This window comes from Hibiscus syriacus, unplaced genomic scaffold, assembly GCF_006381635.1.
Source record: "Hibiscus syriacus cultivar Baekdansim isolate YM2019G1 unplaced genomic scaffold, ASM638163v2 tig00117016_pilon, whole genome shotgun sequence".
Lineage (NCBI taxonomy): Eukaryota > Viridiplantae > Streptophyta > Magnoliopsida > Malvales > Malvaceae > Hibiscus > Hibiscus syriacus.
In genome coordinates this window covers 1,240,185-1,263,003 of record NW_024063525.1, presented here as the reverse complement: position 1 = coordinate 1,263,003, position 22,819 = coordinate 1,240,185, and the positions used below count along the sequence as shown (strand labels likewise).

General features: G+C 35.9%; 2 protein-coding genes and 1 long non-coding RNA gene across 3 annotated transcripts; 1 reads left to right on the top strand and 2 right to left on the bottom strand.

The window, feature by feature from the left end:
* Positions 1-509: 509 nt before the first annotated feature.
* On the bottom strand, positions 510-1,091 carry LOC120195569. The gene is made up of 2 exons (XR_005523078.1): positions 1,035-1,091; positions 510-552 (listed from the first exon to the last, which is right to left on the bottom strand). It is a non-coding gene; the product is annotated as an uncharacterized LOC120195569 (long non-coding RNA).
* Positions 1,092-1,959: 868 nt separating this feature from the next.
* Positions 1,960-4,897, top strand: LOC120195601 (AP2-like ethylene-responsive transcription factor AIL6). Its single transcript, XM_039197575.1, has 9 exons — positions 1,960-2,119; positions 2,381-2,882; positions 2,997-3,079; positions 3,656-3,664; positions 3,749-3,837; positions 3,927-4,000; positions 4,090-4,140; positions 4,263-4,339; positions 4,452-4,897. Exons 1-9 carry the CDS (start codon positions 1,960-1,962, stop codon positions 4,880-4,882), a joined length of 1,476 nt encoding a protein of 491 aa, XP_039053506.1. The 3' UTR covers positions 4,883-4,897.
* A 528-nt stretch (positions 4,898-5,425) lies between these two features.
* Positions 5,426-7,688, bottom strand: LOC120195471 (receptor-like cytosolic serine/threonine-protein kinase RBK1). The gene is made up of 8 exons (XM_039197489.1): positions 7,389-7,688; positions 6,944-7,315; positions 6,597-6,854; positions 6,360-6,514; positions 6,193-6,272; positions 5,976-6,114; positions 5,750-5,899; positions 5,426-5,677 (listed from the first exon to the last, which is right to left on the bottom strand). The coding sequence occupies exons 1-8, from the start codon at positions 7,399-7,401 to the stop codon at positions 5,516-5,518; spliced, it is 1,329 nt and encodes a 442-aa protein (XP_039053420.1). The 5' UTR covers positions 7,402-7,688; the 3' UTR covers positions 5,426-5,515.
* Positions 7,689-22,819: the final 15,131 nt, after the last annotated feature.

The window sequence follows — 22,819 nt, the reverse complement described above, 5'->3', positions numbered from 1 at the left end:
TTTTAAAAAATAATGAGCTATTAAAACGAAATAAAAATTAGTTTACCCTATTATTTATCAACCTTCATTTTTTGGTGATTTTCACGATAAATCACCCTTTAAATGTTTATTTCCCTGTCAGGCACCGTTCATACTATATTTCCCGATCTAACACTCTTTGCAGTAAGGCGCGCCTCTGGAGCCACGTTTTACGCTGATTTGGTGCCACATGAGGTAAGACGCACCCCCTGAAGCGCGCCTTACACTCACGCTGGCTAAAGCGCGGCCCCTGAGGCGCGCCTTACGCCACGTAAGGTAAAACGCGACCCTTGGGACACGCCTTTACTTTTGTATTTTTAAATCGGTGACTTGTCTATTATCAAAAGAAATTATTTCATTAGCATCATTTAGCCATTCTTTATGTATATAATAATATTACTATCTGACATGGTCAACACAGTTATGGAAACCTAAAATTAGATTAAAAGTGGCTCCATCAACTCCAACGACGTCAACAAACACGGGTTTTAAGGTGCACTGAACTAGCAACCATATGTGGATGCACAAGTCAACCTAAAAAACAAATTAAATAAACTTATTATTATTTTGATAGATTGAATGAAAATACATAATGATTTCAACCAGGATATGTTTTTTTTCAAGGTAAAACTACATATATAATTATTTATCTATTCTTCCAACTTAATTAATCATATATAATGTTATATTTTAATTCAATTCTACATATTTAATTATATTATTTTTAAATTATATTTATTATTATATTTTAATTTAATTTTAATTACTTGCCGTTAAAACAATAAATAAAACCATTAAGATGATGAATTTTTTTATTTTTCAATGTCACAATTAATCTTTTAACAATATATGATTAAAATTGTATCAAAAATAACATTATATATGATTTAAAAAGAATAATTATGTGACCAAAATAAAACTACAAGAATAGATAAACTACTATATAAATAATTTATTTTTTAGCCAGATTTCGTAATAAGCTCTACAAGTTGTAAAAACTCAGAAACTTTATTTACCTCTCTTTGCGCTTTTCCAAAAATCTCTGTAAAGATTTTCTATGTAATTGGAAGATCTGGTGGGCTGAGATGTCTGTCACCATCTGACATAGATGTAACCCATGTTTTGGTATTGAGATTGGCGGGTTCATAAATGATACTGATGAAATATTTTTTTTGATATGGACAAGTTATTGATTTAAAAATATAAAAAGCAAAGGCGCGCCTCGGGGGTCGCGCTTTACTCTACGTGGCGTAAGACGCGCTCCAGGGACCTCGAATTAGTCAGCGCGTATCTATGTCAGTGTAAGGCGCGCTTCAGGAGGTGCGTCTTACCCCACATGGTATCAAATCAACGTAAAGCGTGACTTCGAGGACGTCTTACTGTAAAAGGTGTTAAATCAAAAAATATAATCTGAACGATATTTAACAGGTAAATAAACATTTAAAGGGTGATCACCTCATTTTCCTTGTTTTAAAGGCTTTCTCAAACAAGTTTTGAACGTGGCTTCCCCGGTTTTAAACATCTAAAATTGGTCAACAATTTGCCCCTTATTCTCTTTTTCCACCCCTTTATAAACCCAACCCAACTTCTCCTAACTATTCCTTTCCTTCTCTATCTTCTTCAAAGAAATTCCAGACCAGTTTTGCATGCACTTAGCCTCTTTTAAGCCTCGAAAAGATATTTCTTCTCTTTCCCCGCCCATCTTTCTTAGTTTTAAGCTTCGTGATTACCGTACTTGTTTTTACCTGAAAAGGGGGCAGCTATAAGTAACGTTTGGTATAATCAGTTTCAGTTTTGGAGGATATGATTCGAGGTTAAACAACGTTTCCGAGCTAGTTTTTTGGTTGTATCCAGAGGAATTTGTTTTGGATTTTAGTGTTGATTCAGAGAAAAGAAGCTTTTGAAGGTTATAGAGTTGCATTTGATATTTTATATAAGAAAATGTTAAATGGCACCAGCTACAGCAGTAACTGGCTTTCGTTTTCACCATCTCCAATGGAAATGTTGAGTTCATCATCTGAGCCTCAGTTTGTGTCATATGAAGGATCCTCAGCTGCTGCTGCTTCTCCCCATTACCTAATCGATAACTTCTATGCCAATGGTAAACCCTTCTTCTTTCTTTCTTCTTTTTCTTCTCATAACTTATGCTTGGTTGCCACGAAAATACGAGAGAGCCGATGGTGATTTTAGTTCACATGCTTTAAGCTCAGTTTTTCAAGCTGGTTACTTAAATAAACCGACTTAGAAAGCTTACTGTTATATCCAGAAAAAAAAAACCCAGATATTCTTTCTCGTGTTCATGTATTGGAACCGTGCAAAATCTTGTGATTTGACTCATTTATGTGCATGTTTGTTTATGAAGACTGGGAAAATCCAAAACAAGTTTTTACTCTAGGAGTGACCCGAAGAAAAGAAACTCAGGATCCAGTCATGGCTGATGAATCTCCCTTTCTCACAAGCTTCCACCATCAAGTACCGAAGCTTGAAGACTTCCTTGGCGACTCCTCATCGATTGTTCGATGCTCGGATAGCCAAACCGAAACCCAAAACTCATCTTTGACCCAAATCTATGACCAGAGCGTCACTGCTTACTTCAATGAGCACCAATATCTCAACTCCATTACTGGGTTCCAAGCGTTTTCTACAAACTCTGGGTCAGAAGTTAATGACTCGTCTTCAATGGGTCGGACTCAGTTGACTACCGTTGAGTTTCCTATTCATTCCAGTTGTGCAACTGGTGAGGCCTTGTCCCTGGGGGTTACTCAAAGTAATAATAAAGCCATTGTTTCAGTTGATTCCGACAGCTCAAAGAAGATTGTTGATACTTTTGGTCAGCGAACTTCAATCTACAGAGGGGTCACAAGGTCCAATATCCTTTCAATCCCATCGTCTTTCCCCTTCCTTTTTCTAGTTTTATTAGTAAACTCCATAGGTTTTTGGTCTGAACATTTTGAATTTGTTGGCATTGGCAAATGCAGACACCGATGGACGGGCAGATATGAAGCTCATTTGTGGGACAACAGCTGTAGGAGAGAGGGTCAGGCCAGAAAAGGGCGTCAAGGTCTTTTCTCTTTCTCACATTATTCTAAAACCATTGATACATAAGTGGGCATTTGGTGTCAGTCTTTTCTGATGATTGAAAGACTGATGTTATATATAGTGTACAAACTAGTACTTTTTTTTACAGGAAATCTTTTTTTTTTTAAATATTTTTCTGTTGAACCGTTGATTGATTTGATCAGATATGCCGCCATTTGATATAATATTATGGATTCAAAGATGAAAAAGTATGTGTAGCCCCTCCACTATTATAGTCTAAGCTTGTTGACAGTGTTTCTGACAGTGTTTCTGCTCTAAGGCTGGTAACGTGGGCTATGTTCTGATTCAAACTCTAGCCACAATGACTGCTAGGGAGGGTTAAAGAACATTACTTTGTTTTTACAAATTAGTATGCCAACTAATCTACATGGATGATTCCTGCAAAATATTGGACTTGCATTGCCTTGTAAATGTGATTGAAAGCAGAAATTTTTTTGATCAAATTATTACCTAATATTAACAATCTTTGCTTTACTTTCTTGCATGAAAATGTGCCGTCGATGTTAACTTGGCGGACATTGAAAATTGTTTTCAACAGTGTACTTAGGTAAGATACTCCCAACAGTTTCTTATTTTGTTATTTAAGTTTAGTTTGTAGGCTGAAAACATGCCATATTGTAACCTTTAACAGGTGGATATGATAAAGAAGAAAAGGCCGCTCGGGCTTATGATTTGGCAGCTCTAAAATACTGGGGTCCTAGCGCGACCAGCAACTTCCCGGTATCATATATATGAACAGTTCTCATCACCTAAACTAGTTAATTTAGTGATCCTTTTATGTTAACTCATTGTTGTTTTGCTTGTTTTAGATTTCAAATTATTCAAAAGAGTTGGAGGAGATGAAACATGTAACCAAGCAAGAGTTTATCGCATCTTTAAGGAGGTGCGTGTTGTGTTCTTAATCAGTTTGCTGTTTTTCTCGTCTACTTGTAGAAATTTTATCTATCATATGCCTTTATTTAAATTTGATAGAAAGAGCAGTGGATTTTCAAGGGGAGCATCAATTTACAGAGGTGTCACAAGGTTACAACAATCTAGCATGGAATTCAAATTATATCTTAATGATGTGTTATCAATTATGTGATTTGTAATTCTGTTGCGAACAACAATTATTGATGCATTAGTTTATCATCTTAATTTTGCAGGCATCATCAGCAGGGTCGATGGCAAGCAAGGATCGGTCGTGTTGCTGGAAACAAGGACCTTTACCTAGGGACATTTGGTAGGGAGGCAATTATGTGTGATGAACCTATATGTTGTTTGTATTGTAGACATTATTTATAAAGATCATAATTGGCTTGAGCTGATAGTTACCATCTTATGCATGGTGATAGCTACTGAAGAGGAGGCAGCAGAGGCCTACGATATTGCTGCCATCAAGTTTAGGGGTGTGAATGCGGTGACCAACTTTGAGATGAACCGTTATGATGTCGAAGCCATTTCCAATAGTTCTCTCCCAATTGGCGGGGCAGCTAAGCGGCCAAAGCTTTCCCTTGAGTCGGAGCAAAAACCGATTGTTGACCATGAGCAACAACCCCAGTGCAGCTCCAACAGCAACAATATAAGTTTTGCCCCCATCCAGCAGTCAGTATCTACTATTCCTTGCGGAATTCCTTTTGATGGAGCTGCATTTTATCAGCAGAATATCTACCACCACCTTCAGGCTGCCAACATCGGTGTCTGCGACCTCCCTGGTTCTTCCTCGACAGTGGCCACTCCAATGGCGGCAGATCAGTTTTTCTTATGGCCTCACCAGCCTTACTAGTGTTTTAACAAGGAATAGATCGCAATTCAGCTAACTTAGTCGCGACAGGCGGCATGTTCCCAGCTGAGCCCTTCTTTTGAAGGCTGGATTTTGTAAGGTATTATTATCTTCAAATGTTAAAGATGAGCTACATGCTGAAATGGAAAGTATGAAAAATTTATTAATTAAATAGTTAATATATATAAAGATTTTTTACATGAAATTTTAATTATTTGATTCATAAAATAAATAAATAAATAAATAATGGTTGTTTGATATTAACATATATGTATAGGAAAGTTTGAAGTTATTCTGAAATTCATGTGATATGGTGTTGCTGCAACAATCTTATATGCCAAGGGTTCCATTAATGACATTAGTTTTTTGAAAAACAATAACTAATTAAAAGAAAAGCAAAATGAAAGGAATACATTTGTATCTGATTTCTGAAAGTTTCTTCCGATTATTGTAGCTTCTAAATGTATGTTGAATAAATAAGGACATTTAGGAAGCTGAAAAAAATCCTGAAGAACAATCAGCTTCGAATTGATTTCAATGGGGGACTTTATCCACCCTGCAAGTGCAAGGCACTCTCTATTGGATTGAATTTCTCACAAAACAACTAACAGAAACAGAAGCAACATGAAGCATCCATTACTCCATAACCAGCTGCATATGACGATTCAAGTCATTTTGATAGCTGCTTCTATTATAAACTTGAGCCTCACAATCGTCTATGATTATTGCTTCTTCTCCAAAACTCTTCGGCTGATACTCTGCAGCATCTTGTTCTTCGCCCTTAAGGATCTCTACAACCTGAAAAAACAAGGTTTCCAGAATAAATTTCGAGTGAAAAATACAAACGTGATTCCGCCATTGTTTTGCTACCTTTTGCATACTCGGTCGCATGGAAGCTAAGTGGCTGATGCACAGTGAAGCTATTAACATTGCACGTTTCATTTCAGTTCGATCATAATTGTCTCCAAGTAGGGGATCCACCAACCTTTTAACATCATCCAATTCAAGCATCGGTTTTGCCTGTAAACGAGGAGCAAAAGATAAGTTAATTGGATCATATTTTCCTAATTTTAATGATTCAGTGCAAAAGATGTACCCAAATGACAAGACTTTGTCTCGACAACGTATCGACGGCGCGACGACCTGTTACAATCTCAAGTAATAGAACTCCAAATGCGAATACATCGGTCTTTTCATCAACAATGCCGTGCATAAAATACTCTGGTGCTAAATACCTGGGGGTAACGTTATGAGAATGACCAATAACAATGACAAAATCAACTGAAGAAGTTGAAAAGGATGGATGTCATTACCCGAATGTTCCTTCAATGTGATCTACCACATGGTGTTGACAATTCTCCGGGAGCCATTTTGCCAGGCCAAAATCCGATATCTGAATTGAACCGACGAAATCCTAACGCATTACACTAGACTCCACAGAAATCTATTCATACCAGAGTGCATTTGAAGTTAGCAGTACCTGAGCTTCGTAATCTTCGGTGAGCAATATGTTGGATGCTTTGATGTCTCGATGTATGATTCGCCTCGGACATTCATGATGGAGATATTTCAATCCTTCCGCTACACCAAGAGCTACCTTAAACCTTTTCTTCCAATCAAGGCCCTCATTTGAACCTGCAGGGCATCAACATTTCCTCATTATTAGTCCAGGCAACGGCAAAGGCAACGGCAATGGCAAATGACAATGGCACAGTACCAAAAAGCAAAGAAGCAAGGCTGCCATGGGGGGAAAACTGAAGGACTAAAATCAAGCCTCCATCGATGCTGTGACCGATCAAGTGTGCTGCATTAGGGTGATTAATTTGAGTAATAATCCCAAGTTCTGACAGCAAATCAGTGTCTCTCTCTTCATTTTCGTTGTCATTCTTGATGAACTTCTTCACCGCAACAACTTGACCATCAGATAACGTCCCTTTGTATACTTGTGCACTTCCCCCTTCCCCAAGCAACTTATCTATAATGTGTTTTACAATGCAAATCAAAGAGTCTTCCATGAAATACAATTTAAAAAAATGGGGTTAAAGATGTGAATGATTTGCATACCGGGACTGAAATTATCGGTAGCAGCAGCAAGCTCAGCGCAAGTAAAATTCTTCCATGAAGGTTTAACATTGGGGATGCAGCACTCATCATCAACCTCGGAGCCATAAAGTTTTGCAATTTTCTTCATCACGGTCTTCCTGGAAACCTCATAGGTGGTGACCAAAGGAAAGATTGAGAAATTTATGGGCGTTTTCTTCTTGATGGCTCCGAATATTTGCTTAAATTGAAAACCATTAAAATCAAAGTTAATGTTCTTTTGGGAAGGAATTGGAAAGCTTGAAAATGTGCTGCAACTGTTGCTATCTGAATCTGATCCAACCCCAGGATTCTTCAATACCCCTCTAGGGGATTCCTTTTCTGCATTTACCGTCTCTGCATTAACAAAAAATGCATCTTTGATTAAAACCTTTGAAAAACAATGAGAAAAAACTGGAAAAGAAATTACCTTCCACGGCCATATTATTATTATCCAAGGCTTTTCAAGTACTAAGAGGATGAAGAAAAACTGTAAATTTTTCTTCTTCTTGTTTTGTTCAAACAAAATTCTTCCTCGACAGTGAACTTGAAAAGTTCTTGGATAATGAAAGTTCCCCCCAAAATGAATCAAGTAATGCTCTTCCATGTTTTCATGTTCTGTGGGATGCCAATTCCCGATTCTTTCACAAAGATTGATTTTTAGCCACTGGAATTTTGGATACACAGGGTGTGGTGGTTTATCTTCGGAAGTTTGTTATTCCTAGAAATATCAACGCCAATGCGTAAAACAAACCTCATATCGAATCGCTCTCTCCTATATTTATACAAATGGATCGTTCAACCAATTACTCATCATCTTAATAAAATATATATCCTTGTATTAAAGAATCAACTTTTAATTAGTTTGATTATAAGTTTATTTATTTATCCGTTTACTTTCTGATAAAATATATTTAAATTTTTTTATATTTGTTTTATATTCATTTACTATTTGTTTATAATTCATAAATAAAATTTTAATTATTGATAAATATATTAATATTTGTAATCATGTTAGTTTATTATGGACATAGTACTTGAAAAGAACAAAATATTATATCTTTCATATACAATGTTTGAGAAATTTTTTGAAAGATGAACTTTTTGTAATAACAAATGTTCAGAACGATCTAAATGTTTCGAGGTATATTCATATATCCGAACATTTGTAAATATATATCTTTAATTTTAAACCAAACAGAAGTTTCAACAAATTAAACATAGGCTAGGAAATCCTAAATACTATTTTCAACGACTTATCGTAAAATCTCAAGCAATATATCATTTGAAATATCATGTAAGGATATTTAAAAGTCATTAAAAAAAAAGTACATGATTAAGTGTTTTTAACTAATGAATTCGTGAGTGAAGACCACAACAAAAGTCATCTATATCAGAATGAAAAAGGTGGAGAACAAATGAGACGACCACAACTGAACATAAATATATAGATCATGGAGTGGATAATACTTTAGAGAGCCTCACTATTTGAACTCTATAGAGTGGGTGTTGCGGAGAATCTCTACAAAAATGAAAGACAATTTTCATAAGATTTTTTTTTTTGCAGAGACATTTTGTAACGTCTAATCGATTTTGATACTTGTATCTTATTTTATCATGAATGAAAATAAGTGGTGAATAATATTTTACATGTATTCATTATTTGTACATCTCTTGAATTAATTTACCTCTTTTAATTTAAATTTTAAAATGTTATGATAAAATATATTATACTTTTAAGAGAAAAATAATTAAATTGATACATTAAAAATATGAACGTAGGATGGAGTAATAGTAATTTTAAACCTAAAAAACTAGACAGATATAAAAGATAAATATATAGAAATAGTATATTTGATATATGAATATAGGATTATCAACGTAGGCGAGGATGGAAGGCAAAACTTTTAAATAATTATGACTTGACCATTCATTTTTATTGAATCAATCTGAACAAAATTAGATAAGCTATTGCACATCTATGAATACATATCTCAAAATTAGATCCAAATCTCCCGGCCCAACAAAAGAGAAATGATTGAGAATTGAATTATGCAGTCACTCATTTTTGTCTGAGGTTTATTTAGTATATATATATATAATAATATAATCTAGATTTTAAAAATATTTTTAAAAACATATAATATATAGTTTTTAGAAAACGTTTTTGAAAGCCTATAATATATAATTTTTAAAAATCGATTTTTGAAAATATATTATGGTTTTGATAATACGTTTTTGAAAACATATATTTTATAGTTTTGAAAACGTATAATATACATAGTTTTAAAAAGGATTTTTGAAAACGTATATAATATAATTTTGAAAACATATTTTGAATATATATATATATATATAGTTTTTCTATAAACGATTTTTTGGAAACATATATAATATATAATTTTTGAAAACATATTATTTTTGAAAATATAATATTATATAGTTTTTATTATATATTATTTTTATTTTTATTTTTATTTTTTTACAGGTCCAAAAGGTTTAAGGTCTAAATCAAATTCTAGGTCCAGCAAAGGTATAGGGGGCCCAACTAGGTAGCCTGACCCAACAAAACCCAGCAAGGCCTAACTGAAATGGAAACCCCAATAGTCTGAAGCCCAAGCCGCCTGACCCAACGAACTAGGGTGTTGTCATAAGCTAAAGGCGTCGCAACACTAAAGCCATAGGATTGATCAAGAGATCAATGGCCCAGATTGAAAGGTAGCTAGGGTTACAAAACCCTAGAAAGCATATACCAACGCGCGCCGCCAACCACAAGGCCGAGGGCCATACAACAACCAGCCAAAATCTTCGACTGAGATTTCCAGCCACGAAGCAACCAACGCCAAAGGAAAAGCCAAAAAAGCGGTCATGCAAAAGAATTAGGCCATATTTGGGACTGAACCATCCCAAATCTCTCGGTCAATAACCCCAATAACCTGAGTAAATCGGGAATGGGGAGACCGTCCCCCGAGGTAGCCGAAAATAGCCCTGACGGGGACTCTATAAAAACCTTCACAGCTGAGACAATAAGGACAATGAAAATCATCTGGAGCAACAAAACAGAGAAAACTAAACGAACAACAAAGCCAATCGAGTAAAGAAACAATCACCAAAACAACAAAAGCAAAAAAAAAACATTAGGCCAAAACCGAGAATCACCAAGCAAAAGAACCGAAACAAACATTGAGCAATGCATTTTTAGGCCTGAAAATAGGAGCAGCGCCACTGGAAAAGGAAAAGGATCGTCGGGAAAGAGAAAAGCCACCGCCAAACCAAGGTAAAAATCAACTGGTTTTTCTTAGATCTATGCTATTTGGGGTTTATTTTGGGGAGATTGAGGCTCGGGTTTAGTTTCGGGGAGTTGAGGGGAATATTTCGGTATAGTTTGGATTTTTCCAATCACCAAGGGCGACGGTCCAGGCGGCGGTTTTACACCAGTGGGTAGCCGGTCTTTGACCAACCAAAGCTTAAGTTAAGAGAATTTAGAGATTGAGAAGGGTTTATTTTTCTAGGAATGAGGATAAAATGATTTTTTTGAGATTTTTGGGCTATTTATAGGGAGGGCTACTTTGTAAATATGAAATAGTTAAATTATTTCCGCAGTGCCTGATATTTTGATGTGTAATTCATTTTAGTCACATGTTATAAATTGGCCTTTGAATTTTGAATTATTTTGATTTAATCCTGGATTGTATTTCTCATATTTTGCAATTTAACCCCCCAATTTTGATCCTTTAATTATTTATTTATTTATTTATTTTTATTTTCCTTTGATTTTGACATGTTTCTCATTTTTATATTTCTTTTTTAAAGTGTTTTTTTTCTTTAATACATTTTTTATTTTTATTTCTTTCTTTTAAATTTAATATTTTCTTCATTTTATTTTATTTTTCTCTTTTAACATTGTTTTTAACCCTTTTTTCCTTTTTGATTTATTTAATATTTACTTTATTTTATGATCTAACGTTTTCCACCTTCTAGGGGCAATTTTAATCGATCAAAGGTAAGAAGTTCAGATCGAATTTCAAATTTTAATTTAACTTTTAATTTTCACAATTAAGACAACCGGAAAATTAAATTGGTACCGAAAGGACAGTACAAGGGTACTAATCATTCCCTGACTATAATCGACTCCTGAATCTGGTATATTTCTGGTAAAACGTGGATCAAGTAAGACAATAAATTAAGGTGTTCGATCAACCTAATTTAAATGATCGGTGGCGGCTCTAAAACATTTATTTAAGTCGAAGCCCAATTTCAAGCCCACCCGAAGGACGGTTACGACAGCTCGGTGACTCCGCTAGGGACCAGTAGGTGAGTCAGGCCAAAATTAATTTTCGGTTGTCTTCTTAAGCGAAAATTGTAAGTTTAAATTTTAGTTTATCTATTCGATCTTTATTGTTTATCTTTGATTATTTTTTTAAAATAAATAGTTGTACTGATGTTTTTTTTCAATGATTTCAGCTTTTCAAAATTTCATCTCAGACTCTATACCCGAGCTCCAAACCCTTTTGTAAGTGGGGTGAAAGTGACGCCTTCGTGAGAATTTATTCTCCATACAGGCCTAGCAAATAACGTTCGAGATTCATATACCTTATGTCTTCGTGTGAATTTATTCTCCATATAGACATAAGGGAATGTGTCATCTCGAGTTTAATTTGGTCCACACAAGCTTGTAATGGGCTTAGGACTGAGGGTCTAGCAAGCCCAAGGGGGCAACAGCAAGAAGAACTTATGTACCTTTTTAAAACCTAAACCGGGAGACTACAAGGAATTAGAGCCCAAGCCAAAACTCCATTCAAAACCTAGGATGATTGGGTTATTTTTTACTTTATTTTCTGTTCAAAGCATGCAAACTAGAAATATACATATGTGGTTAGGATTTATTCAATAAATCAACATGCAGGATAAAGATCATGTCCGGGTAGGAATAATAAGCATGTGGGGTAGGAATTTTTATTTTTCATTATTCTTTTTTTTATTTTTTTACTAACTTGTTTCCCTTTCATTTTTTGTTTTCTTTTATTTTTATCATTCGCATCATTTAAAAGAGGTGTTGATCCGTAAAAAAGTGTTTGTTAAACCCAAATAATTTGCATTAATGGACAAATGGGTTGTACTGCAAGAGGTGAAAAATGAAGAGGTCCGACTATGGTCAGAGAAGACTCATAATGAAAAGGGGGATAGAGTGCAAGGTAACTATGTGTCGGATATGGTTGGTTATGCTTCTGTCAGCCTTAAACAAAATGATGTTCAAGAGTTACGGAGCCTTTGGGATAACTGGAAAAATGACAAGAAACAGAGATTCTGCCAGTTGTATGGTAATATCGCGCTTCTACTCTATGTCAAGATAGACGATCCCTTAATTTTGAACCTTAGTGCAATTTTAAAATCCGAGATACAATTATTTTACATTCAATCAAGAAGACATGGTGCCCACAATTGAAGAGTCTATTACTTTACTACATTGTGAAGGAATTAGAATATACCGGGTCTACACCAAGTACATCAAAAGTTAGCCTTTCAAGAATGGGTTGGCAAAGGTTACAGGGGTAGATGAAAAGTGGGTAACTGACCGGATTGAACACAAAGGCAAAGAAGAATAATTTGTTTGGACCCACATCAAGCAATTAATGAAGAATCATCTAGATGAATGGAAGGTGATTGATCTTTTCGCACTAGGTATCTACGGCTTGGTTATATTCTAAAAAACTTTGGGATACAACGAGGCAGTTGTGGTGGAACTGTTCGAACAACTTCCTAAGTGAGTGAACCCTGTGCCAGCAATCTTAGCTGAAACTTTTCGTTCACTAAACCATTGCAGAAAGACTGGGGGAGGAAGATTTATAAGGTGCACACAACTTCTTCAGGTTTGGATTCATAATCACTTCTGGAAGATTGATGGGATTTCTTACCGCCAATTCAGCACCACTTACTCTCATTTGGAGAAATTCCTTACACAAAAGTGGCAAGAAGGCATTCCGAAAGAAAAAAAGGGTAAAAGTATTCACGCACCTTCAAGATAAGGACATTGTTTGGAGAGCCCCTTTGCTGACCTATAGTGACATCTTTTATCGATGTGGAGACTCGAGAATCATAATGTTACTTGGGTTATGGGGAGGAATTGGTTATTCTCCACTTTTGGCACTTCAACAGTATGGGACACGTTAGTTTGTTCCAACTACACATGGAATACTTTGATCAAAATTCGCATACCATAAAGACAAATACAAGAATAAGGTCAAAGATGTAGTTGAGTAATGGAAAAAGATATTTTGTACGGATGTCGTGGCTGCTAAAGATATGTCTACTCATGATTATTTAGAATGATGGAAGCTAAGGAAGAATGACACCATTCCCGTACCAGATCATGAAGATACTCGGACCATGGAAGAACATCTTAAACCAGTTCCCTCCGAATTGAATATAGCAAAGAAAGAATTTGAAGTTGAAAAAGAGGAGTTGAAACAAATATTAAGGGAACTTGAATCCCAAAGATTCCAAGAGAAGTTAGATGCTGATATTCAAAAGGATCGAGCAGACAGACTAGAAAAAGAACAGAAGAAAGTCTGCTTTGAGTTAGAAGATTTAAGAAAAAATGTATCAAGAGCAAGTTCAAAATAATTTCAGTCTAAAAAGATCTTCTGAATTTCTGGAAATGTGAAGCCAACAGTGTGAAAAGGAAGTTCAAGGGACAAGATGAAAGAGAGACATTGAAAGAATAGTTAAAGACTTCCCAAAGACGTTTGTTAGAAAGTCAATACCATAACAAACGGTTGAGGACCAAGGTTATTGTTATAGAAAGGTCTCTTCAAAGATAACAAGAACATGATAGAAAAATGATAGCTGAATTGGAGGCCATTGTTGACAAGTTCAATAAGCAGACAAGTGAGCTTTAACTAGTTCTCTTTGATGGAAAACTTCAATGGTGTTTTAGTTGGGAGCAAACTCAGTAAAAGGTGAAAGCCAGAGATATGATTATTCGAGACTTCTTAGAACAAGTATAGAAAACAACAAATTACTTGCACGGTTTGGTGAGAGAAGCTGGAGTGGTCCGACAAGGTATTCAGTCGGTGACAGATGAAGGAAGAAGATTTGTCAACCTATTAGAATCTATTTGGGGTCTAGAGGATTTAGTCATGATGTATCTTTGAGTTGTTTGTATCTATTAGAAATAATAATTTTGTACCAATAAAGATTATTTATAATAATAGACACGTTTTTGGATCAGTTCCTTGAAACTCCATGCATCATGCATTCTTGCATATTTTGCATTATTTTTATTTTTATTTTCGTTTCTTTACATTCACATTAACTAAAAAAATGTCTCATGAAAACAAAGAACAAACACTGGACATACCACCTCAAGCATTCGACACATCATCCTCACAATACCCGTTCAAATATGAGGAAAACAGAAGCTAAAATTGCTCAACTCGAAGAGAACATGCTAAGGTTACAAAGGGACTTGAAGAAAAAATAAGTCAGAATAATCAAAGCACTTTGGAGTTAATCACTAAAAACCAAGAGTCTTTGGTTGATCAAATCGTTGCAAAGTTATTTGACTTGAATCAAACAAGTACTCCTGGGACAGGGATATCTGAAGGAGTAACTATGCCACTTACCTCGCAGGTGGTTATCTCACCAGGAATCTTACTAGGACTTCAAGGGGACGCATCTGCTATGAAAGCACAAGCTTAGTCTGCTGTAAAAGTACAAGCTTCTATATCCAATCCTCATAATAATCCGAACGACTACCATATATTGGATCATGATAAAGAGGACAAGGCAAAGAAAATGGATGAAAATATCAAGCAGTTGGAAGACCAGATGAAGATGGTTAAAGGGGACAGTGAATATTATGGAGTTGATGCTTTGGAATTAAGCCTAGTCCCAGATTTGATTCTTCCGCTAAAATTTAAAGTCCCAGATTTCGAAAAGTTCGATGGGAACAGTTGTCTTTAAGCTCACATTACCATGTTCTATCGAAAGATCATAGGATACATAGGGAACAACCAACTCCTGATTCACTACTTCCAGGAGAGTTTGGCAGGTTCCGCTATCAAGTGATACAATCAGCTGAACGGCTTGCACATTCAGACATAGAAAGATCTCACCAAGTTATTCCTGGAATAATACAAACATGTAAATGATATGAGGTCGGATCGTATTATGCTATAAAGCATGGAAAAGAAGTATAATGAAAGTTTTCGACAGTATGCACAACGATGGAGGGATTTAGCTGTGTAGGTTCATCCACCTTTGGATAAAAAAGAGACAAGGAAATTTTTCATATATACCTTGAAGGCTTCTTAATTTGGGCATTTGGTTGCAATTATGTCCGAAAATTTCTCCAATTTGGTTATGACCGGGGAGATGGTCGAAATGACCAATAAACAAGGAAAAAATAAAATAGATGAGTCTAGCAGAAGACCTCCTATAAAGAAAAAACAAGGAGAGATCAACAACATCAATGTTTTCAACACTAGCAAAAGTGTTACGATCTTCAAACTAACTGCATTTGTACCGTCAGGTACTTCTAAACAAGACTCATGGGAACCAAGGAAAAAGAGAGAGAGAGAACATTTTGATCATATTCCCATGACTTATAAGGAACTCTATCAACAGCTCTTTGACACATATGTGGTGTCACATTATCCAGTGGAACCTTTAAAGCCCTCGTATCCCAAGTGGTATGATGGAAATGCACATTGTAAATATCATGGTGAAGTTCCGGGGAATGCCATAGAAAACTGTCTAGCCTTCAAGAGAATCGTGCAACTGATATGCAATAGGAACTGGATTCATTTCAATAATCCAGACTCACCAAATGTTGCACAGAACCCTCTGCCTAACCACCAAGAAAGTGGAGTTAATGCAATCGTTGAGGAGAGGAATAAGAGGGTCAAAACAAGTGTTTCTAAAATAAAGTCTCTTCTAGCATGGGTATAGAGGCAGATGGTAAAATCAGGATTCATTGCACCATATTTTGACACATCAGAATGTGAAAATGGTAACCATTTTTGTTATCACAATGAAGAATGACATAATGTGTAAGAATGTTCAGAATTTAAAGCTTTGATCCAGCTCATGATGGATAGAAATGAGCTGAAATTATATGAGGGGGTCAAGGACACTCCAGAAGCTGATGTTTGTGCGGCTGGAGATTCATTTGAAAGAGGATACGATATGGGTCGTCCTTTGATAATCACCGCTAAAGCAAAAGCAACAGATAAAGCACCAGCAAAGGTGGTAATAGTAACACCAAGACATTTTCCTTACAAGGATAACAAACAAGTGTCTTGGAGGTATAAATGTAAAGTAAGCACATTGAAGGAAGATATCAACGAAGTGAGGCATATTGTTGAGAAGTATTACTCCCAAAAGTCTAACTTACCCCGAAGACCACTTGAACCGTTCAACAGGGACGTGCTAGCATTAAATGAGCCAATAAAGGAAGAAGAGGCTGTGGAGTTCCTGAAATTTCTAAAACACAGTGAATACAACATTGTGGAACAATTACATAGCCTTTCAGCACGTATTTCAATGTTGGCATTGCTGCTAAGTTTGTAGGCACACAGAGAGGCACTTATAAAGGTCTTAAATCATAAATTTGTGCCAAAAGATATACCAGTCAACAAGATGGATCGACTGGTTAACAACATCCAAAATTATAATCTCATTTCATTGTCTAATGATAAGATTTCTTCCTGAGGAAAGGGTCGAGCTAAGGTATTACACATCATCACTCATTGCAAGGGGCATGTCTTACCAAGTTTGTTAATTGACAATGGCTCTGCCCTTAATGTTATGCCTTTGGTTACTCTGAAAAGGCTACCAATAGATACTTCCCATATAAAAACATGCCAAAGTGTGGTTCGAGCATTTGATGGGACAAAGAGAGAAGTGGTCGGCAAAATTGGTACCATTGACCACTAGACCTGCCACTTATAACATAGAGTTCCTGGTGATGGACAATATGCCTTCTTACAATTACCTTCTGGGAAGGTTGTGGATCCACCAAGTTGGGGTAGTACCATCAATATTGTACCAGAAAGTCAAGTTTGTTATCGACGGAACTCTGATAATCATTAATGCTGAAGAGGATATAGTGGTGAGTGTGACCACTGATGCCCCTTACATTTATATAAATGAGGAAGCCTTTAAGTGTTTGTTCCGCTCTTTAGAATTTGTTAATGCCATATTTGTGGCTGAAGGGGGAAAGATTTCCAAAGTCAGACACTCAGAATGCACCAATATGGAAATCAAACAAATTTTGGGAGAGACACAAATATAGGAAAATGTTTTGGGAGTTCTTTACAAGGAAGAGTCAGACCCATCTTTCCTATTGTTAAGCTAGATCAATTTGGGCTCAGATTTCAGCCCAGTCATCAATAGAGAAAAGAGGAGATTTAGAAATGCCAAGAAAAAAGAAGGGCAAGATTGACTGGAGAAGAATTAAAGGGGAGCCGATGTCTTTTCCTTATCTTCACAGCAGATTCAGGTTTGGTGGTTATGCTTTTGAGGAAAAATCAATGATGTCCTTACCTGATATAGAAGAAGTTCTGAAAGACTTGAGCATCAATTCTATAACAACGGATGGCATTGAAGATAGTGATAGGACTAGGATTGAGCATCAATGCTATAATAACGGATGGCATTGAAGATAGTGATAGGACTAGGATCCATCTATTACCGCAAGGGTTTGTGCTTAACAACTGGACTGCTGAAGAACTACTTGTGGTTTTCAAATCTCTTTCAGAGTAATACTCAGACTTTCCCTATTTGCCTATACCCGAGCATATAGGTGATCTTTTGTAAGGATTAATAAATTGTTTTTATTCATATTTCAATAAAAGATGCAGTTTTTTACAGGCAAATATTTCTTCCTTCTTCATTTCCTTTCTTTTGCATTTAATTTTATTTCTTCATTTCATGTGGGATACTTTCCTCTCGCATATACACATTTCTCTTCTCATTTCCCTTTTAGGTCCTCAGATATTAATGATGTGGACAATGATGATTCTGACCCAGAGGCGGATTTTGAGTAGCTTAGTTGTCTTGGGGAAATTGATGAATGTGACAGTGAAGAAAAGTACAACTTACCTTCTGAATTGTTAAGAATGGTAGAGAGAGAAGACTAATAAATATTACCACATGAAGAGAAAATCAAAGTTTTGAATTTGGGCACAGAAGAGGAAAAAAATGAGGTTAAAATTGGCACGATACATTTTATTGGAAGCAAGGCAAAGCTTGCTACACTTACTTTAGGAATACAAAGACGTGTTTGAATGGTTGTATCAAGACATGCCTGGGCTAGACAAGGATATGATAGTCTACAAACTTCCCATCAAGCTCGAATGCAAACCTGTACAACAACAAAAACTAAGGCGGATGAGACCTGAAATGCTCCTTAAAACAAAAGAATAAGTCAAGAAACAATTTGATGATGGCTTTCTTCAAGTGTCCAAGTATTCGTAGTGGGTGGGTAACATAGTGTCAGTGCCAAAGAAGGATGGAAAAGTGTGCATGTGCGTTGACTACCGAGACCTCAATAAGGTGAGTCCTAAAGACAATTTCCCTTGTCGCACATAGATACTCTGGTGGACAACACAGCAGGAAATGTTTTCTTCTCATTCATGGACGGATTCTCAGGATACAAACATATTAAAATGCATCCAGATGACATGGAGAAAACCATATTCGTCACAATGTAAGGAACATTTTGTTACAATGTGATGCCCTTCAGATTAAAGAATACTGGGGAAACATACCAAAGAGCTATGGTGACCTTATTTCATGACATGATGCAAAAAGAGATTGAAGTTTATGTTGATGACATGAATTTCAAAGCACAAACTGAAGATGAACACGTCAAGAATCTAATAAAACTCTTCCAAAGATTGAGAAAGTTCCAGTTGAGACTAAATCCCAACAAATGTACATTCAGAGTAACATCTGGAAAGGTGTTAGACTTCATTGTTAGCAGGAAAGGTATTGAGGTTGATCCTGATAAAGTCAATGCCATTCATAACTTACCTCCCCCACAAAAACAAAAAGAAATTAGAGGTTTTCTGGGAAGACTAAACTACATCACCCGGTTCATATCTCAGTCAACAAACAAATACAATCCAATTTTCCGTCTTCTTCGAAAGAACAATTTTGGAGTATGGGATGAGGACTGCCAGACTGCATTCGAGAAAATAAAAGAGTATTTGTCACACACTCCTATCTTAATGTCTCCCATCCCAGACAAACCTCTATTCATTTATTTATCCATCTTTGAGAATTCGATGTGATGTGTCTTGGGCCAACATGATGAGTCTGTAAGAAAAGAGAGAGCCATTTATTACCTAAGTAAGAAGTTCAATGATTACAAGGTTAGATATCCACACATTAAAAAGGTTTGTTGTGCTTTAGTCTAAGTTACACGAAGGCTCATGCAATATATGTTGTATCACACCACTTGGTTGATTTCCAAGTTAGATCCGCTAAAATACATGATGGGTGTGTCTGCTCTCTCTTGAAGTTTAGCTCAATGGAAAATGTTATTATCATAATTCAACATCGAATACGTAAGCCAAAAGTCTATAAAGGGAAGTGCCATATCTGACTTTTTAGCAAGCTGAACTTCTGAAAACTATGAACAGTTGGACTTCGATTTCTAAGATGAAGACTTGATTGTCATATCTTTAGAAGAAGCAAGCACCTCCACATGTAACTCGTAGAAAAGGCATTTCGATGGTGCATCAAATGCATTAGGGTATGTCATTGGAACTATCCTGGTCTCACCCAAAGGAAATCATTACCCATTCACTAGCATATTGAACTTTGATTGCACTAACAATATGGCGAAGTATGAAGCTTGTATTTTAGGGATTCGAGCTACTATTGGACAAAATATAAAGACTTTATGGGTGTACGAAGATTCTACTTAGTGATCTATCAACTCTGAGAAGAGTGAGAGACAAAAGATGTCAAGCTGGTGGAATACAAAAAAATCATATGAGTACCCAACTCACTATTACCAAATCGAAGAGGTGAAAGAAACCAAACCTTGGTAGCTCGACATTCTGCAATATATTAAAAATCAAAGCTATCTATAAGAAGCCACTGAAACTGATAAAAGAACAATTAGAATGATGGTGGCTGGATATGTTCTTGATGGGGAAGTCTTATACAAGAAAAGTCATGATCAAGTCTTGTTAAGATGTGTAGATATAGAAGAAGTAAAGATGATATTGGAAGAAGTACATGACGGAGTTTATGAAACTCATACAAATAGACATATGATGGCAAGACAAGTTATGAGATGTGAATACTTTTGGTCTACATTAGAGAGTGATTACATAAACTATGCTAGAAGATGTCATAAGTTCCAAGTCTATGGGGATAAAAGAAATGTTTCGCCTCGCCCTCTTCATGTGATGACAGCACCGTGACCCTTTTTTATGTGGAGCATGGATGTCATTGGACAAATCTATCCAAAAGCTTCAAACGGTCATCGGTTCATTCTTGTGGCAATTTATTATTTTACCAAATGGGTGGAGGTTGCATAATATGTTTGTGTCACTCAGTTCACTATTTTCAAGTTCTTGAAAAATGAGATCATATGTCGGTATGGTTTACCATAAAGAATCATTACTGATAATGCAACAAATTTGAACAATAAAATGATGGATAATGCATATGAACAATTAAACATAAAACATCATAAATCTACTACTTATCAACCAAAGATAAACAGAGCGATAGAAACAGCAAACAAAAGTATTAAGAAAATAGTGAAAAAAATGACGGAAACTTACAAAGACTGACATGAAAAGTTACCTTTTGCCTTATTTGCATATCGAACTTCAGTATGAAATTCGACAAGGGCAACCTCATTTTCATTAGCCTATGGGATAAAGATTGTATTGCCCTTTGAGGTAGAGATCCCATCACTCTGAGTTCTGTCAGAAGTAACGCTGGATGATGCGGAATGAGCACAACCTCGATATGATCAACTGAACTTAATAGAAGAAAAGAGGTTGAAAGCCATTCATAATAAGAAGGTACACCCAAGATTATTTAGTTAAGGAGATCTTGTACTGAAAAAGATCTGGCCAATTCAAAAGAACTTTAGAGAAAAATGGATGCCAAATTGGGAAGGGCCTTATGTCGTGAAAAAGGGCTTATCTGGAGGAGCACTGATCTTGACTGAAATAGACGGGATGGAACTACCTAATCTTGTAAACTCTGATGTAGTCAAGAAATATTTCACTTAAGGTCAAAATCCGGAAGGGCGCCCTAAGTTGAATTTCAAAAGAAAAAAGTTTAGAGTGAAAACCCGAAGGGGCACTCTAAATTGATAAAAATGTGGGTCCAAGATGAAAACCCGCAAAGGGCATATTGAAACCAAGGAAGGATCCAAGTTGAAAAGACTAAAGGGTGGCTTGGATAATGATATGAGATTCACGTACGGGAAGGTCCCGGATCAGGGCAATAAAGCATCATGGAATCCAAGTCTTCAGTAATTTGGGAGGAACTTTGTACTCTTCCAAACGTGGTCGCATCTTCAAAGTCCCCTTGACAAAGGCTGCACTCAAAAGTTATCTAACGGTGTGCTAGTTTAACAGCATCCGCATTATCAAAATATAGGGTGTCTACTTGTATTTCTGTTATATCTTTACTTTTCAGAATAATTGTCATGTATTCTTTTTTCTTTTCCTTTATAAATAAAAATTAATTCCTTTCAAGCATCTTACAATGAAGTTAAAAAACAATAATTTATTCACTCTAGGGAAAGATCATTGCGTATTACTGCACAAAGATTTCCTGAAAATACAGGTGTTCGGAAGCTAATAAAGGTTCTTGAACCATACTCGAAAGAATGACTTGAATGCTAGTTCATTGAAAAATAAAAAGGCATTGATTAAATCAAGACTAGAAGTAAAGATTTTTTTTTGCAAGTTCCTAGAGTGTATATCAGATCAAAACCTGTTGAAGATAAGAGGATCCAAAATCAAGAATCAGATATTCAAGATTGGAAAGAATCAGGATTGACAACAAGAGATTGAGATTTCTCTCTAAATCCTAAAATAACATATGTTGCATATGCATTTTAGGCATACATAAGAACATTGCATCCATAGCATCACATATATGCATAATTTTGCAGATTTTTGTCAGATTCAAATTCCAACTTCATGACGAAGGGTATTGGGTTTGAAGGGGACGACGAGGACTTTCAGCCTACTTCAGAAATCGAGCTAGATTTAAACTTCGCAGTGAATGATATCATGCTCGACCGATTCAACTTTAGAAAGAATGAGTCACTCACGATTTCAACTTCACAACGAAGGATATTATGCCCAATAGATCGACTTAACTTCACAATGAATGAGTCATCTGCATCAACAAGGAACTATCTCCCAGCCTAATTTACAGTATAACTTAAGTCGAGAAAATTTGTCTATCAATGAAAACTTTTGAGTTAGATTTCATTCAGCTCGAGGGCGTATCAACCGCATGGTAGCAGTGAGGAACTATTTTTTCGGTAAAATCTTAAACCAAAGTCTTTAAGCCAAGAAGAAGACTAAGGTTGACTATGATTTGGCAACAAAAAGCCACTTTCTAGTTCAGATTTTGAACCACAATTTCAACTTCATAACGAAAGATATCGTGTTCAAAGACATCTCAAGATCGACTTAACTTTACGACAAAGGATTCACCCGCAATACGATGCAACAACAGGGAGTCATCCTCTATTTTTTAAGTTGAATCTCAACTCCGCAGTAGAGAATAGTCGACTAAAGATTCGACTACAACATTGAGTCGAATTTTAAACTCAGAGATCGACAACCCTCAGAAGAACATGTT